Here is an 18,854-nt window from a genome sequence, read left to right on the forward strand (position 1 = left end):
GGGAGCTGGGGGCGTTGCAGAAAGACAAGGTTGTTCAAGGAGGTAGGAAGGGACAGGGAGGGTATTTATGCCACTTGTCCATTTTCCTCCTGGGGCCATTGATGTGACACCTGAGTTTGTCCTGGTGATTGAGGCTGTGGAAGAACAGCTATAGATGCCTGCAGTCCAAAGAGCAAGAGGAAAGGGTTGAGGTTTGGAAGGGGCAGCTCAGATCTTGTCTCAGGAGACTGAGAGCCCCCATGTGCTGTGGGCACCAGGCTCTGCTGCTCCTGCTCCATGGCTGTTGCTTTGGCTTTGCTGCAAGAGGATTTCATGGCAGGACTCGTTGCAGGTGAGGACGTGTGTGAGAAGGCTGTGAACCACAAGCCTCCAGCTTGTCTGGGCATTCTTGTTGCAGAAGGGCGAGTCCTCAAGTGAATGGTGGCCCAGGAGAGAAAGCCATCAAGGTGGGTTAGGAATGTCCACCTGGATGAGGAGCTCTCCAAGCTATCCATGCAAGAAGATCTGTCACCACAAGGGTGAGCAGCTCACTCTAGGTTAGGACTTAGTCTCCCTGTGAGGAACATGACAAAGACACAAGTTTTGGAGAGGCTCTGTTTACCTGTGTGGTGTCCCATGCAGGGTGGGAGGCTGCAGTGCAGAGGGCTGCCTGGCTGAGGCAGAGCAGCAGGAGATGATCTTGGATGATGATCCCTTTCCTGAAAGGCCCTGCCTTGACAGGGGACAGAGAAATTGCCACAGCTGCTGCTCCTGGCAGCCTTGCCAAGGCAACAGAGCAGGCAAAGCGATTTAGCATTGCTCCAGTCATCCGTGGTGGCAGAGATCATTGCATCAACCCCTTCAGCATTGTGATTAATGCTGAAGAAGCATCCTGTGAGGGCTGGGAGGAGTGTGCTGGTCCCTGGAGATCCTTTCTCTGAAGCAGAGGCAGCCCTCTCCAGCTGTGGTCCTCCTCTCCCACAGTCTCATCCTCCTCCTCCTCCATCCATCCTCTGTGTGCAGCTGTTGATCCATGTGCTCCCATAGTGATGGAGTTCCTAGGAACTGAGACAGAAACCCAGCACTGGTTCCTCAGGAGAGGAGAGATTATGTGGATTTACACAGATTCCTTGTCTTGTGATGAAAATCTGGTGTTTGAGCTTCAGAATGGTTAAAATCAAAGTCCTCTTCAGAGAGCTTGTGCATGGCTGTGATGGGGAAGGAGGAGAAGAAAATGGGAGGTGGTAGGGTCGGGTAGGAGGAAGAGTGTGAGAACGTTATTATGGAGCTCTGGGAAGCTGGTGAGTACCATCTCCCCATCTGGCATTTTATCCATTGTGGGTACAGGAGCAAGGCAGAACTTGGGAAAGTGGAAAGCACTGAGTCTTTAGGAAAACTAACTTTTTAAATGCAAAAGTTTCCTTTACTTCTGCAACTCTCTGCCCCAGGACTAATTACCAACAAATAACTGTAACACCAGGGGGGACCCAAGCCCCATGAATTGTGTTTGTTTGCACCATCTGCTCTTTATTCTGCAGGTGACATTCCCATAGTTGGGGGCAGTACCATCCATCCCTGGAAGCACACGGACTGATGTACCTGAACATGTCTGGGCTGGCAGTTTTGTCCAAGGCTTGTCCTGCCCCCACACTGGGGGCTCTGACTGCCTGTGGCTACTTTCTGAGAGGCTTTATCTCACTGGGACTTGCTACCTGGCTCATCTCTGAAGATGATGGATGCCTCCTTGTGTGCTGCAGGATTTCTCTTGCACCTCAAGTGGGTGCTGGAAGAGGAAAAGGACCAGAGTGTGTCAGGGCCTCTAGTGAGATAGGGCTGGAGCTTATTCCCTTTTGCTGGAGAGCAGGATGGAATCTCCATCCCAGGGAGGAGAACAGTGTTCATGACTCTCACAGTAGCTGCCAGCATGATCTGGGAGCCTGTGCCTGGTCCCTGCCAGCCCTCTCAGGGTGCTGGGATCTCCTGAACCCACCAACTGCCCCGGGCTCATTCCTTTAGCTCTCAGTTTGTCCGTGCCTGGCAGCTGCCACTCTGCAGGTCCTGCCTGGAGGAGCCAGGGGAGCAGCTGGGTGGCTCGGCCTGGGAAGCGCGGGCGGGCAAGGTGTAAATTGCATGGCGGGCTGCCTTCGCTGAGGTGAAAATGAAAAACTCTCCCAAGCTATCAAGCCCAGTGTTTCACAGCTCCCACGGTCCAAATGCACTCCCACTCCCTCTCACTGCTGCAGGGAGGATCTCGGGGGCTGGTTCTCTCCTGCCTGTCCTGGAGCCATGGCACTGCCACATCAGCAGGGCGGCGTGTCCTGGTTGCAGGCAGGACGGGGGGCCTGCTGTGGGAAGGGGGAAGTGTGCTGAGGGCAGGCAAGGATGCTGATGGTGTGGGAGGTGCTAATTGCCAGGCTCTGTATTCTGCTACCTGGAGGATTTTTTATCCTTTGGCGAGACTTTGTTTTCCGCTGCCATAGGGCTGGTGGTGGCACTCGTTCTTCCTGCTGGCTGATGGAAATGGCCTTTTCTTGATTGCAATAATATCACCTTCTGTTTCTGAAACACCTCCCAGCCCAGAGGATTTGAAAGTAAAGTGCACGTGCGTGGGAGCAGTCTCACCACCCCTGAAGTGTGAGTTTCTCCAGGCTGGGAGGCAGCAGCTGTTCCCCAGCCCTTGGCAGCCTGGTGCTGCTGTGCTGTGCACTGGAGCTGGCTCTGGCCTGCCCAGCTCCGTGTGCACCCTGCTGGAGCTGCTAGCTGAGATGTTGGGGTTTCCTTGATGTTTGAGGTATTACTGGTGTAAAGCATGTCTGCCTGCCTCTCCCTCCAGCAATTTGTCTTTGCTTCTGCCCAGCTGTCTCTGAGGCCAATGGCTCTTCCCCAGCCTCTGGCTGCCCTTCATTGAACAGTCCTGAGCACCCAGGCTTCATCTCTGTCTCCCATTGTTAGGCTGTGGCCCAGCAGAGAGGACCAGAATCTGGGTTGGGTGTGGAAGGGATATTTAAAGGTCATCCAGTCCAGCCCCCCCTGCTGTGGGCAGGGATGTCTTTCACTAGGGAAGTTTGCTTAAAGCCCCATCCAGCCTGGCCTTGAACTCCTGGCTATGCCTGTGGGACATCCACAGCTTCTCTGGGCAACCTGTTCCAGTGCCTAACGACCTTCAGCACAAGGCATTTTGTGTCTGGTCTAACCTGCTAGCTTTTGCTTTAAAACCACTGCCCCTTGCCCTGTCACTACAGGCCCTGGTGAGAAATCTACATCTTTTACAAGCACACTTTAGGGCTACTCAAAGGCTTCTCCTCTCCAGGCTGAACAACCATAACTCTCTCAGTCTGTCTCCACAGCAGAGCTGTTCCAACCCTTGGACTGTTTCTGTGGCCTCCTGTGGATTTACCCTGGCATGTCCATGGCTGTCTCATGCAGGGGTCCCCAGAGCTGGAGGCAATATTCCAGGTGGAATTACAAGAGCAGAACTCATGGGAAACATCCCCCTCAGGCTGCTGTCCACACAACTTGTAGTGCAGCCCAGGAGATCTTTCACCCCAGGAGGAAGGGGTGCCTCTGTTTTGCTTTCATCAGCTCACATGGGTGACTTGAAGCAGTGTCTAACCTCAAGCTGCTGTCTGAGCAAAGAGGAATGGAAACAGGGACATTCCCAGTCTGGGCCTGGGACAGAGGGATGGCCCAGAAGGAGGAGAACACCAAAGGGGGCTGAGTGCTGTGCAAATGAATTGCAAAGCCTCTCAGGACTACCTAGCACCCGTGTTCTAAGATAAGCAGGGATGACACACCGAGCATGGAGCGTGTGAGGAAGCGAGGAGGATGTGGCACACAGCACAGCTCCCCCCAGTCCTAGCTGGTGGCTCAGTTTCAGCTTTTAATTTTAGCAACTGATTTAGGGCCGTTCAGCTCCACGCAGTTTTGTTGTTCCTTTAAAATCCCTGGGACTGAAGCGTCCGACTCCATCGCTGGGAGATGGAGAGGATGGCTGCCTCCAGCTGGAAGGAAGGTGTGGGGGAGTTGTGTTGTCTGGCATGTGAGGACAGGGCTGCTGGGTCGCCCGGGGGTCTCCCCACACTCTCCCAGGTGCCAGCTGACTTGCTGGCAGTGCCCAGAGCAGCCCCAGTGCCAGCAGCACAGGCAAGGGGAGCCTTGTGGCAGTGAGGCTGTGGTGGTGCCCTGGTGGCTGGGGGGATGCTGGTGAGCCCCCTCAACAGGCAGCAATCCCCAGCGATGGTCACAAGCCCCCTGTGTGTTTGCACCCTCCATCTATTCCCTCTTCAGGTGTGGCAGCATAATAAACAGAAGGGACTGAGCCCAGCTGCCTATGGAAAAGCTCCTCATGTGGTTGGTGTTGCTCCAGTGTCACAGCAGGATGTGGATGGAACCAGCTCCATGTGCCCTTATGCTTCCCTGCAATGGCAGCAGCACATCCTCTCACAACAGGAGCAAGGGTGAGCGGCAGTTCCAGGCACACTGTGCCAAAATGAAGTTTAGACAATCCCTGTGAACAACCCACAGCTTCTCCCTGAGTCTGGCCCTCCTGGGCATGTGTCCTTTGGCCCCTCTGGGAAGTTGTTCTCTCGACTGGCTCTGTGCAGAGAGCAGACAATGCTGAGGCTGGACCCTGCACTGTCAGCACTGTTGGCTTTCCCAGTGCCTCTGGGCAGGTGGCCAGGAGGGCAGCTCAGGGCTGCCTGGTTCTCCTAAGGGAGAAGAGGGTTTTTATCTGATGGGTGACCAGCTGCTTGCTCCCCATGGTTTTTCCAGTCCTGGCTGGGGTTTAACAGGCACGTTTTTCACGTGTTGCAGGCAGAAGGTGCTCTTGCAGGGATGGGTGACAGGCACAAGCAATGGCTGTGTACCTATGGCACACAGATGGCTGGAGCATGAAGTGGACATCTCTGCAGAGGAGCCAGGAGCTGCTGGGCAGCATGAACAGCTCAGCCTCCAGCTCTGCTCCAGCAGGAAGCTTAGTGGTGGCATGAAAAACCTCTCCTCAACTGCTCCTACAGCATCAGTCCTGAAACAGGGACTCAGCGGGCTGGTGTGACTTAACCATCACCTTGTAAGTCATTCCAGGAGGTCACAGTAAGGAGTCAAGGGTGACAGAGAGCTTGTGGGGTGAAGTGGGGTGAGGACAGCAGCTGCCTCCCCACTGCCTTCCTGGCAGCACTAGAAGTGTTGTGGGTTCAGCTGCAGCCTGATTGCCAGCGTGCCCGTGCATGGCAAGGATCCAGAGAGCATCCACAAGGCTCATTTGTGGTCTCCTAACAAGATGAATTCTTGCAGCAGTGGGAGATGAAGCAAATCCAGTTGGTGACATTTGAATTCCTGAGCAGTTGAACCTGGCAGAGTGACAAAGACAGTCCCTGCAGTGCCCCAGCTCATCTTCTGCCTCCCAGCAGGTGCTGAGGGCCATGGTGTGACACGAGCACCCTGCCACCTCCTTCTGCCTTTGCACAATTCCGCTGGGATTTTAATGACTGCAGGTCATGTCTTGGACACCTTGTCATGTCCTCTGTAGCCCTGGGACTGCTCTTGTGCTCACCCAGGAAAGTGGGGGCATCTTCTCCCTGGGAGGCTGTGCCCAAGCCATATCATGAGCACACATTGTGACCTTATGGACAAGTAGGGGGAGGAAGATTTGTGCTGACGAATAGCTGCCACCTCCTGCTGCTGGGGAAGGTCTCCCAAAACTCTGGCCATTGCATAATCCTGTCCTTTCTGATGCATGAGGCATGGGGATGCTCCATTCCTAGCAGGATGAGAGTGACCTGGAGGAAATCCTGCAGTCAGTACGTGGTGGGAGGTGATATGGAACCCGAGGTTAAAGATTGGGTGAGGTGCTGTTCCATCTGGGAAAGAGGAGTGCAAGAGTCTTCCCTTACGTAACGCCTTGCTCCCGAGAAGGTGGTGAGCAGCACCCCACCACGTTCCTCAGATGGGCTGAGAGGGAGTTGGCTTCATGGGAAGCATGGGTCTGATGTGGCAGGAGTATGCTGGAGCTGCTCTTCTGTCAGAATTGAACTTGTGGACTCTGGATGCATTTGTGTGTGTAGATGGGCTGTATGGATTATGTGCAATGAATCCCCTGTTTCAGGTGCCATGGGGAGGGTCCTGCATAGAAATCAGCCCTGAATGCTGCTGCACTGCTGCCTCTGTCTTTGCTGGCCATAGGAAGGGAGAGCTCCTGGCAGAGGCTGAGGAGGGAGGTGGCACTGCACGACCTTGCAAAGGGACAAGTCCTCTTTCCTGCCCCACTTACTGGTCCTGTTGTCACAGCCAGCAGCCTGACACTGACAGTGTCCCACTGTTCAGCTCTCGCTGAGCTCCTCCACCCGTGTGAGACTGCATTGGATGTGACTGGAGGGCTCTGCCTTGCAAACTCCACATTCCCCTTACTGCTCCATCTGTTGGCTTGGTGGCACAGCCAGCCAGGGGCTCCCTTCTCTGTGGCAGTGCTATACTGCCTGTTGAGCCTTTCTGTTGTTTTGCCATGTTGTTGAGCCTTTGCTAATTCGCTCTCTTCCCACACCTTTGCCTTTGAGCTCTGCTCTCCAGTCTCTCTGGGTTGTTTCTTTTCATTGCAGTGTCTCTCTCCATGGGGATAATCCCAAACTCACTGTGTCACCAGCCTCTTTTGCACTTTGCTGCACTATTTGTGCCTGGCCTCTGCCTGCTTCCTAATCTCCTTTGGTATGATCACAAGGCTGATCTCCCACCCCCTTTAGATGATCCCCTTATCCATTTCCACTGTCATGGCTCCCCACCTCATTGCTCATTTCTCAAGCCTTTATGCAGCCTCATCCAGGCTGGACAGGACAGCATCCCCAGCTGCAACATCCCTGCTCCTCCTTGGGGACATTGTCCTCTCCCGAGCCCACCTGCCAGTGCTGAGCTCTGCAGCAGCCCTGCCAGAGGCTGGGTTTCTCTGGGAAGAAGCATAGAAGCAGAGGCCAGCTCACTAGCCTGGCTTCCAGATTAATTTGTACAGACATAAACTAGCAGCCCCAGGCTCTGGTTTCCCTCCATTTCATTTTGGGAAAAACCCTGGATGAACTGAGAAGAAATCAAGTATTGTAGCTGTCCCTAATGAGGCAGGCATGGGTATTGACAGTGAGTGTCCAGCCACTTTGGCATGGTCCCACCATGGTCCCCAGCCATGGGCTTTGGGCTGGACCCCTGGGCTCTTCTGGCTTCAGGGACACAGAGCTGCTCCTGGCAGGGTGGAACATCCTTGTCTTTCTTATAGGATAATCTTGAGTGTGAAGCAGCATTCGGCTCAAGAGCCAGTCCTGCTCTTCATTTGTGTGCACATTTTTATTCCTTAAAGCACCAAGATTCCCACATTTTGTATGGGCAGAGAGGGTGTTGTTTTTGTTTTGGGGGTGCCACTTCTATGTCTGTATAGTTGGAAGTTGTAGCAGCCTAGAGTAGATTGTATGGAGAGGATATGTCCCAGATCCACTCTTTTGGAACCTTAGGAGGGGCTTTGGAAAGTCACCTTGGGATGTTTTGAAGGCCAGACTGGAGCCCTGAGGATTTGGACTGGTTGGAGATCTCACATGAAGTTAATGAAGGTCTCTTTGCTCTAAGACCCTTTGAGTTGTCCTTGTCTGCATGAAGTGGTGGAGGGCCAGCTGGATTTGTCCAAAAAACCCTGCAAATCCTGGAGGTACCTATCTCTGGTGTGTGTTGCAGTAACCTAAAATAGGGAGCTGAGCTGGAGGTTGGTGGATGGGCTTGTGGTTGGCAGAGCAAGGGGCAGAGCGGCGGGGAGGGCTCTTGTCTGCCTTGGTGCTGAAAAAGCAGGAGTGATATGAGCCGCCTCTGCTCTGCTGCTAAAAACAACCCAGCTTGTTGTTATTTAATGCAGTTTTGATCTGCAGGCCCCAGTGTTTCACCTGCCTGCAAGTGGGAACTCCAAACTCCAAGTGCCTTGGAAGCCCGCCTGCGTCCCTGCGTGTCCCTGCAGCATGGGACGGGAAATGTGGTTCCTCCTCGGCTGGAGGAGGCACTGCTGGAATTCAGGCTAGAAGGCATTGGGATGGGACAGGTGAAGCTTCTCTTGGGGTCGTGTTTCTGCCACTGAGGTGTTTCTGGGTAAACTGGGCCTCTGCAGTGCCAGATCCTGCAGGCTTTCCCAGGAAGATGGACCCAAAAACTGCTCCTGTGGGATTTCTGCCTGTATTTCTTGTACAGCATCCTGGCAGCATGGAGGTGGCTCTTCAGGTGGTACAGCAGCCAGCACTGGGGAGAGGGTCAGTGTTGGCTCATGTCTGTTGTGGATCCTGCCTGGTGCCACCATTAGTCTGGGACATAAATTATTCTTAAATCACATTGGTCCATCCCCAGGGCTGAAAGGAGTCAGGTTTTTGTAAGGTCATGATTGATGTGTCCATAGAGCTCATTCTTGGTGTGGGGCCAGCTCTGGCAACAGAGAGCCCCAGAGGGATGTGGACCCTGCTGGAGGATGTGCAAACAAGCCACACCAGCAGGCCATGACAGAGGAGAATAGTTGAGACAGAGAGGAAAATCACTGGGTCAAGGAAGAAGAAGAGGATAATCAGGGCAAGAGGGAGGAAGAGAATAGCTGGGGCAGGGAGGAGGAGGAGCAGGAGGAGGATGATAACCAAGGTGGTTGCAGGGTTAAATAAAAGCTGTCAGTGATTTGAAAAGGGGAAAGAAATAAAAAGAAAACCCGCTAAAGAGACACTCTCCTTTCTCACCCGGCTTGTAATCAGCCGCCCCCTCTGCCAGCGAGCAGCTGGCGGGCGGGCGGGCAAGGAGGGGGTGGCAGGAGGGTCCAGCTGCTCCTCGCCTGTCCCCAGCACCCCAGGAGTCCCCAGAGCCCCGGCTCAGCACGGGCTGCACAGCCAGGGGACATGCCTCTGTCACGGGGCCCTGACAGGCTGGGGTCTTGAGGGGCACTGCCAGGGGGGTGGGGTGACGAAAAGGAGGAGGGGGACTTGTCTGAAATGCCAGGGATTCATCTCCCACTCCCCCTGCCCTCGTGGTTCTTAAAGGAGCTGCTTGAGCTGTCGGCTCTGGATTATACTAATTAGCAGAGAAGTGCCTGTTCATGGGGCTGTGCTGTTTGTGGGGCTGTGCTGCCAGCAGGAACTGGAGATCTGGCAGGTCTGTGTGAAGCAGCTGCCTGGCTCCCCAGAACCTCTCACTCCAGCCCAAAATAAGCACATCAAAACCACGGCTGAGCTGGGGGTTCTTCAGCATCTCCTCCTGGAGCCCAGCTGCCTGCTTACCTTCTGGGCCAAACCTGCCTGCCCTGGGGCTGCTGTGGTAGGGAAAGCAGCATCATGGTTTGGGATGGCACCCTCTGCTCCTCCCTAGACCTCCACACCTGTGGGCAAAGAGGATCAGGCTGATCTGGCCGGGCTGGCAGGTGGGGGAGCTGCTGGGGTGGGGGGTGAGGACACATCCTGCCCATGGCTACTTTGTGTCTTCCAGGAGAGGAAGCTGTGTGCCCACCCCCGGATCGAGATCTACAAGCAGGACCGCATCTACTTCGTGTGTCCCCTTGCCCGCCAAGGAGACTTCTATGTGCCTGAAATGAAAGAGCTGGAGAGGAAGAGCAGGGCTGCTGCAGCTGTGGCTGAAGACGCCCAGACAGACATCACAGGTATCCATGGCTTTGCACAGGCTCCATCTTCATCAGCCCTCACAGAGGTGGGGTCCTGGTATCCCCAGTCCTGCTGCCTGGGCAGAGGGGGACTGGCCTGTGCCCACCTGGTACCCAGCCGGAGTCTCAGCACACCTCTCCCCCTCACCCTGTGTCTCTTCCCCTCAGCCCAAGGATCTGAGATGACATCCCCTGAGATGTCATGGCATGCCTTGGGGAGCACCCAGGAGCCCTTGCAGTTTTGGGTTAAGCCACTGGCCCACTGTTGTCAGCACAGAGCTGGATCTCACAGTTTTTAGTTGCAGCTGGGCTTGTTTTTCTCTTTGTCATATACATCTTCCTTGATCTCATCTTCATCTGTTACATGTTGGGATTGCAGAGAGCTTAAATACCAGGTTGCTGTAGCTCGTGGTGGAGTTGCCTGAGAGCATCTGCTCAGCAAGATTTGTTGGAGCCTGGATGTATTCATACAGGAAGGGACCACAATGGCTGTAGGCGCAGAACAGCAGTGCTATAGTAACCCAAAATGCTAGTTGCCTTCAGCAGCCCACATGCTCCCGTGCCTGCAAGATGTAGGAGCTGGCTGTCCAAGCATTCCCAGGCACTGGACAGCACATCTGAGCTGGCTGCTGGCAGGGGCCTCCCCCCTGCCCCACGGGTTGCCCATGCTTGTGTAATGGGCATGAAAAAACCATGAGGGCTGTGCTCGCCTCACGGGCACTTGGGTCATTTGCTTCAACACATCTTCAGGTTTGGGTCGCTTTAATTCTTAATCACATAAAAGCAAGCCTGGGAATTGCTTTTTGGGAGCTGTGTCCATTTAGTGTTGCAATGAGGAGTCTAACTGGAGCTGTTTCCCAGCCCTTCCAGGGCCCCTGTTAGCACGGTGCTCACTTGTCTGCCTTGTGTTGGGGTTCTTCTCTTTGTCTGCCTTGTGTTGGGGCAGCACCAGCCCTGCTTGGGCCGAGAGAGGTGCCCCAAAGCCCACTCACTCTGACAGCTTCCCCTTGGTTTTGGAGAGGGATGGCAGGATCCATGGGAGCAAAAGCAGCTCAAGGGTGGTGCCTCCATAGCTGTGTGTGCTCATGTGCTCTGCTCAGGGGGTGCAAGATCCCAGAGCACAGCCAGGGGTGCTCGGAGCAGCCGCTGCCCTGTGGCTGCCTCACTGCTTTCCCTGGGGTGCCACTGCCAGCATGCCCACAGTGGGGGAGTCCTCTGCCCTGCTGGAAGAAGGACTAGGAAGGTCTTCCCAGTTTTAGAAGGTAAATTACACTGGACTTTCTCACTCTGGGCCAGGCTCCCCAGCAGCAGCTCTGGGCCAGCTCCTCCACCACCCCTTCCCTTCCAGGCCCATAGATGAACTTTTGTCAGTGCAGTCTGATGCAGTGCCATCTGCTGAGTCTGCACAAAACCAATTTCAAATAATAATACCTGTGAGGTTGGCTCTGCCTGCAACACTAAAGAGTTGGGCTTGGATGTTGCACTGTGATTGTCACTGGCACAGTGGCAGAACCACATCTGATGGGGTGCCACATCCTTGCTCTGGCTGAGCATACAGCAAGCCTATGGGTGGCTTGTGCAGCTCCTGCCTGAGGGCTTTGGTGGTCCCAGAAGATTACACCTTATGGAATGAGACTGATCCTTCCTTCCCAACAATTTTATGTGCCGGGATCTGTGCAACCACCTCTGAGTTGGAGAAAGAGAATCCTCTTTTCCCATCCTTTTTTAGCCTTCCTCCCTGGGCAGTCCCTCTAGAAGCAAGCTCCAGTTAGTCACAGCCCCTTCAACAGGCATGATGGACATGACATCTTGATAACAGATCCCAGGATGTCTAGGACAGTTTTCAAGCTTTCCTCTGCCAACTGGAGGGTGGGCACAGCAATGTCACCACCTGCCTGTCAGCATGATCTCTGCTCAACCCCATTTGGGTTATTTCTTGATCCTTCTCAGGTTTGAATGGATGTTTCAAATGGTCCTGCTCTGCTGGAGGCTCAGAAAGTGCTCCTGGGACAGTGGGGGCAGGTGGCAGTCCCTGATGGTGGCTGTCAGATCCTCTGGCTGTGCCAGAGCTGCACAAATCCAGGTGTAGATCTTTGATACCCAGTTGTGCCTCAATGGATAAGTGGAGACTGGGAAGGTTCTGAGCCTCATTTCCTCTCCCAAAGGCAGCTGAGGCTGCTCTGTGCACAGAAGCTTTGGGCTGTGTGTCCTCATGTGGTAGCAAAAGAAGCCTCCTCTTTCCCCCTCCCAAAATACTGAGATAAGAGCATTGAGTGTGATTTCAGCATGGACATTATGTTGAGTAACACTCTGTGTGAACACACCACTGGTCACTCACAGCTCAAGAAACTCCCCACCAGCAGCTGGATTATGCTTTCTTTGAATTAAAGACTTGAGAAGTTCCAAGTGGAAGGTGTTGCCATTTCTCCTCACCTGTCACTGTGGCTGGTGCCAGACGCTACCAAGCGACCTGAAAGTGTAAGAAAAGCTTGGATTTGTTTTCTCAAGCCTCCTGACCTTGGAGCTCATCTCTCTGTTTAGGCTGTCACCTGCTGTCCTTGCTCCTGAGCTCACCCTGGGAGGTGCTGGTGCCTGTGGCTGTGAGCAAGTGGCACAAAGGCTGTGGGACATGGTCTGGGCTCTCTGCTTTCTGTGCTGCTCTGCACAGAGCAGGGTGCTGGCAGCTCTGCTGAGGACAGACACGCTCAACACACAGGGAAGGGGCCGGGGGCTGTGGCTGCCTCTGCACCAATTCAGTCCCTTCTTCGCCATGGTCAGGGTCGTTGGAAAGACAGGAAGGTTTTAGGAAGGCGGCTGATGGGTCTGCAGGGCGCCAGTGTCAATCAGGATCAGTTGTTTTGTGCTTAATTGTTTTCTGGGGCGGGTCCTCGCTGCCGGCTCCCTCCCAGCGGCGCTCTGCAGTGACCCCGCTGCTGCGCCTGGAAGGTGGAAGCAAACAAAAGCAGCCTCTCCACACGGGCTGGCTGGCATGAACACAGATGGTTCCCGAGCATGTGGCTCTGCCCAGAACCTCAGGTGCTCATTTTCATGGAGCAGAGTCTGTCCCACAGCATTCAGGTACAACTGATGGCATCACACGCTGAGCTCCAGTGCCACGGAGGAGCAACTTTCCTGGTGTGTTCTGCCTCATCCTTGCTTGCTTCCATCCTTCAAAGAGCCCTGCCTGTTCCTGCCCGACTCTACATCCTGGGAAGGGCCCCAGTCCCTCTCCTGGTGGCCTGTGGGTGAGCTTCAGCAGTCATGGATGAGCTGTGCCCCCTGGGAGCACGCTGTATTCAGGGGTGATGAGTATTTGATGGAATGAGGGGAAGGAAAGGGCCCAGGAGCACCAGGAGTTCTGCTCAGGCATCAGAGTGGCACAGGGTGGTGCAGGAGGAGAGCCTGCCCTCATTCTGGATTTGGGAATGTCAGTGCCTGGCATGGCACAGGGCTGAACTGTCTGGGGAGGCAGCTCCCCACCAGGCTCGTTGGCAGTGTGGGGTGAGTGGTTCCCATTGCACCCCTCCCTGGCTGGCCTCTTGGAGTTGGCTGCTTGATATCCCTTCTTCCTGGCTTTTGGGGGACTCCTTAACACCCTATCATGGTTCACCCCAGGCTGTGCCTCTGTTTCCCAAAGGAAAACTCCTGGGTTCCATGTTCCTGCTGAGTGAGAGTGCAGTGGGATGGCTCTGCTATCCTTGAGGGAGCAAGGTCAAGGGTGAGTTTCAATGGATGGCTGCTGCCTCACAATGTGCCAGGGGGAAAAGCCATGCTGGATCAGGGTGCTGGACTGGTTCCTGGTGTAAGGACCAGCCTTGGGAAGGTGGATGCAAGGAATGGGTCATGGGAGTACCAGACAAGGTGTGTGGGAGGATGGACAGGTGGGTGGAAGGGTGTGCCTGTGAGATGAGGGCTGAATCCCTGCTTGCCCTCCCACAGGGCTTTGGTTGCCCTCTCAGAGACCCTTGCACTGCCTTCCTGGCCTCCCTGTCAGGACAGCTGGGTGTTCCTGCCACATTCCCCTGTCAGAGCTGACCCCACATGGTCCCTGGCAGCAGCAGCTCTGTTGCCCTGCCCACCCCAGACATTTATCCTGGCCAGGCTGAGTGGCCATGCCAGAGCCACCCTTTTCCTGTGCAGAGGAGAGCAAGGCTGCTGAACTGGGCAGATTTGCCAGCTGAGGCTGCTCGACCATGATCAGAAGTGACAGAGCAGTGACAAAGTGCCTGGCTGAAGGGAAACAGGACTCGATTTATTGTCACCCTTGGAGCAAGGGAGAGGAAGGTGGCTATGAGAGCAAGGACAGCAGTGCTTTCCCACAGTGGTGGCTTGGAGCAGTGTGTAGGTCAGCTTCATCCCTGTCTTCTTCTTCTTCCTGAGCTGCTCCTCCTCAGGAGCTTCTTTGCTTTGTGTCATGGGGTTTCATGACAACTTCTGAGCCAAAATGTTCCCTGGGGTGCCAGGGGAGAGGTGCTGAGCAGGAAGGGCACTGCTTGGGGGGCTGGTGTCACTCCTGTCCCCTGGGATCTTAGAGGGACACAAGATGGCCACACATGACATGAGCTGTCATGAAGCCATGGTGGGAACATGTCCATGTCACCTCAGGACACCAATTTGGCCAAATCAGATTATTTCTTCTTTTCAGATGACCACTAAAGACCTTGCAAGCCCTGATTTGTCTTCAAGGCTCAGGGTCTTCATCTCCCTTTCATCCCCCACAGCTCTCAGTTTTCCCAGAGACTCCCTGCTGACCCAGTGCCCTGCTGAGGTCCTGTCAGGTGGGACAGGACAGCATCTCCCACCTTTCTGCTGCCCACTCAGTGGCTGCTGTCCCCTTCAGCAAGCGCCTCACTGCAGCGTGCACAACATCCTTTTTAACTTAGAGTAAATGTAGTTTCCATGTCGAGCTGCTCCCTGATGCTGCAGCAAAGGCACTGTGTGTTAGTGGGCAGTGGTTTGTTTCCTCCTTTCCATGGGAGGGGTCACCTGGCATTGCCTGGGGAGGGGCCGAGGGCTCGGTTTGCCAGCTGCCCAAAGGGTTGCCGAGTGGAGGCTCAGGTTCCTTTCCAGGATGAAGCCAAGATGCCATCCAGGTGGGATGAAGCAGTGGGTGCACTGTGGATCTTTTCTGGCTGCCCCTCATCCTGCTGCCACTGCTGGGTCCTGGGAGCAGCCGTCACTCAGGCGCAGGGCCGTGGGATGATGATGCTGCTGCTCAGGAGGCAGAGTTCTGCCATTTACAAGCAGCTCTGCTGGCAGCTGCCCAGGCTGGGAAGAAAAACAGCACAGAAAAAGGATTTAAGGATGTTTGGAAGGAAAGTTCCCTCCTTGGTGAATCTCCTTCAGGAGATCAGTGGCTGCCACACAGCTGCAGGAGAGCAAGCAGCCCAGCCTTGGGCAGCCTGGCTGCAGGAGCTGGAGGAGGCTGGAAATGCCTGTGGAAACCCAAGGCAGCCCCATGCCAGCAGCTGAGGATGGAGCTGCACCAGCAGGAGACAATGTGGAGAAGAGGGCTCTCCTCTCCCACCGAGGATGGTGATGACTGCAGAGAGGCTCCCCTTTGCCACTTCCCAGCCCTGTTGGTGGCAAGCCCCAGTCCTCCAGGAGTGCTGCTGCTAAGTGGGGCTCCTCCTGGTTTCCCTCCTGCTGTGGGGCATGATCCTCAGTAGGGGTGGTCAGTCCAGCTTGGGTGGAGGTGCTGGGAAGTGACAGAGCCTGGCACTCACTTCCCACTGATACAAGGCAGGCAGGGAGGAGATAGAGCAGGGAGGGCCATGATGGAAGAGCCTGCCCAGCGTTTGCAGACATATCATAATTAACAATGAGGATCTGTGATGTCATAATAAACCACATGGATCTGTGATGTCATAGTTAACAATAATTAATGTTTAACAGGAGGGTTTTGTCTCCTGGCCGGTTGCTCTGGCAACAGCACCGAGCTGCTGGTCTCAATCTGACACGTTCCTCTCCTTGTGGACTCCTTAATTGTATTGTCGATGGAGCTAATGAGGCAGGGATCTGGGGAGGAGGAGCTGGGCCAAGGGGGCCACCTGGGCAGGCAGGGACAGCCCTGGGGGGCCTGGTCATAGAGGGGATGTGGCTGGCAGCCAGGTCATGTGGAGAAGCACAGAATGAGCTGGGAAGGCTCCCCCTATCCTTTGGCACCCCAAGACCTGCCTGCTGCTCCCCTGCCTGTCTTCACACTGCTGCCAGAGCTGCCAGCTGTGGGGGAGCCATGGAGGGAGTGGGAGCAGCCTGTCAAGTGCTGAAGGCACCAGGATGCCCTGGCATGAGGCTGGACATCCATACCTATTTCTGACAGCAGAACATCTGAGGATTTGCACTTGTACCATCATCCCCTTGAGTGCTTCAACAATGCTGCAGCTCCACATCACCCTCACAGCACAGAGTCCTTCCAGCTCTTTGTCTCATTCACCAGAGAGAGGCATGCATTCTCCCCAAGAAAGGGCTTAGAGGTCTTTGTTGTGTGCACGGGGAGCAGCTGTGGGGCCATGGTGTGGCCAGGTCAGGGTATGGCTGGAAGATGGTGCTTGTTTGGGGATTCCTGATTTCAGGGAGCAGTTTGAGCTCAGCCTGTGGTTGACCTGGTCACATCTCAATGGCACAGGAGGTGACATGAGGTAGGAGCTGGTCTCTGATATCTCAGAGGCTTCTGGTGGCTTTGAAGGCTGTGGCCCCCATCCCCACTGCCTCCTTCCCACAGCATTCACTCTTCCCCATTCTCTCTCCATCCCAGGGGTCGACACCATGAGCGAGACGAGCTCCATCAGCGTGGAGGCCACAACTGACAGCAGGGACACCTCGGTGGCCACGTCCATCCTGCTGCCCTTGGCAGGCAGCCGCGGCCGGGAGGAGGCGGACACGCGCAGCGAGCACAGCTACAGCGAGTCGGGAGCCAGCGGCTCCTCCTTCGAGGAGCTGGACCTGGAGGCTGCCGGCGACGGGGAGGGAGCCCCGGGGCTGCTGCCTGACGTGGGCAGCCAGGAGCTCACAGACAAGTGGACCAAGGAGCCCATTGCTGCTGAGAGAGGAGAGGAGTGAACAGAGACCCGGCTGCCTCACCTCCCACCGGGGTCTGAGTTACTGGGAACCAGTTGCCTTTCCCACCTCTTTCCTCTCCAGCCAAGAAATTTTGGCTGCTGATTCCCCCCAGGACCTGCTCTCCCTCTTTGCAGAAAGGGTGTTTGACTGTTTTTGGGGGTGCTGGGAGGTGTTGGGGGGGATTTCTGTGGTGCTTGGTGGCGCAGGGTTAGGTGCAGGCTGGGGGGACAGTGAAATGTATTTGCTGTGTGTGTGTGTCCAGGCACATGGCAGGATCCTTGCAGGTGTCTGGAGATGGTGGTGGATGTCAGAGATGTCCCCCCTCGTCTCTGCTGGTGCCCCTCTCACCCACAGCTTCTCTCTGCTGCACCACCACGTTTTCTAGCACCAAAGAGCTGTGAGTTGGGTCAGTTGGGTTTGTTCCCCTCTTCTCTTCCCCTTGCTGAACAATGGAAACATCCCGTGTAAATGTGGTCCTCCTGGCACTGCCACAGGTGCTTTGGGATCTATAATAAAGTGGATGCTTTTCCTCACTGGTGGCTGGTGCATTGCTGACTTGTCCTTTGGCCAATTGTGCCATCCTGTCCCATGGTGGGGAGTGGACTGTGGATGGGAGCTGCCCCCACAGCCCTCAGCTGAGACCAAGAGCTGCCCAGGGGCTCTGCATCCCTGCTGCTCAGGCTTTCTGCCTGCCTGAGCAACCCAGCAGGGCACGGGGTCTGTGTCCAGCTTGTGCAGGCTGCAGGGGAAGGGGGGAAGGAAGGGTCCCAGCTGCTGTGCTGAGCTGGGCAGAGCTGGAGGGAGGTGGCATCCCCACTCCTCCTGGGAACCTGTGGAGAGTAAAACCAGTATAAAGCCAGATATAAAGCTGCTGCTGGGCCTCCTTCTCCTGGTGGCAGGGGACACCAGGCTGCCTGCACTGTGCCTCCCTGACATCCCATCTGTTTGTCCTGCTGCTGTGGAATGCAGGCAGGGAGGGCTGCCTGTGGTGGTCCCTGTTCCCTGTCTCTCAGCTTGGGACAAGGGAACAGCCTGGACATCATGGTCACGGTGCCACAGGGCAATGCCAGGTGCCAGAGCACCTGCTGAGTGCCCTTGGTGCCTGCAGCAGCCCAGGGATTGTTTCCTGGTGGTCAAACGTGGCAGCCCAAAACTGGGGCTTGGGGTGGGGGTGTCAGGGCCAGGGGAGGTCTGACTGTCTCTCCATGGTGGGAATATGTCCTCCCTGGCTTGGAAAGGTCATGATTAGTCCTCAGCCAGTGATTGACATGAGATTGTTCATAAATATTTTGTGCTCTGAGTGATAAAATATTAAACTCCTCCAGCCCACATGGAAAAATATTGCTCTTCCCGGTGTTTATCTTTGTTGCTGGTTATTACAAAACTGCCAAGCCCCCTGAAATATTTATGCTTGGCTGAGGCTCCCAGGGGATTGGAGCCAGGCAGTGGATGGATACTGACGGTGCTTGTCCCCTAACCCCACTGAAGCTGGGCACCAGGGGGCTTTGCCATCATTTTGGAGCAGCAGCCAGTGCCAAGGTGTGTGTGAGGCTGGAGCCAGGACCCACCTGCTGGGGGAAAATGGGACCACGGCACTGCCACATCCCTTGGCACAGCACAGCTCCAGTCCTCCTCGTCACCTTGTCCACCCTGGCCTGCAGTGGTGAGCTCCCCCAGCCCAGGCACCCTCCTCTCCCCAGTGTCCCACGCCGTCTGTGCCAACAGTCTTGAAAGGACAGGGCCGCTGGGGTCTGGGGTCCTTGCCATGGATGTTCTGAGTTATCCCTCCCCAAACCAGGATTGCCGGGGGAAGGGAGTCCAGCAGTGTCTGACTCACTGCAGTGCCCTTAACCCACAGCCTGCGAGTGCAGAGGCTGGCAGAGGGGAAACTGAGGCACACGGTGGTGAGGTGGTTACTCGGGGCAGTGCCCAGAAGGACCCTTGTCCCCTGTGTCATCCCCTGTCCCGTTCTTGTCTCTGAGTGATGGAGCTCTGGGGATGCAGCGCTGCAGGATCCTGGGCAGCTGAACAGCTCTAGGAAGAGTTTGGGCAATTGGTGGAGATCTGGGACACAGCCCTGCCCTGCCCGTGCCTCTTTTGGTGTGGCCCAAGGCCTTCCCCAGCTGGGTGCTTGGGCTGCCGGGGAGTGCTGGGGCAGTGTGGAATG

The 18,854-nt window shown here is 55.5% G+C and overlaps 1 protein-coding gene across 1 annotated transcript in view; it reads left to right on the forward strand.

The window, feature by feature from the left end:
* Positions 1-17,220, forward strand: part of TEX264 (testis expressed 264, ER-phagy receptor) — a 39,482-nt gene extending 22,262 nt beyond the window's left edge. The window contains exons 5-6 of the mRNA XM_071439804.1: positions 9,454-9,625; positions 16,383-17,220. Coding sequence (XP_071295905.1) covers positions 9,454-9,625; positions 16,383-16,687 — 477 coding nt within the window. The 3' untranslated portion in view covers positions 16,688-17,220. The remainder of the gene's footprint in view (positions 1-9,453; positions 9,626-16,382) is intronic.
* Positions 17,221-18,854: the final 1,634 nt, after the last annotated feature.

This window comes from Agelaius tricolor, unplaced genomic scaffold, assembly GCF_023055355.1.
Source record: "Agelaius tricolor isolate 1412-34295 unplaced genomic scaffold, bAgeTri1.0.p SCAF_14, whole genome shotgun sequence".
Lineage (NCBI taxonomy): Eukaryota > Metazoa > Chordata > Aves > Passeriformes > Icteridae > Agelaius > Agelaius tricolor.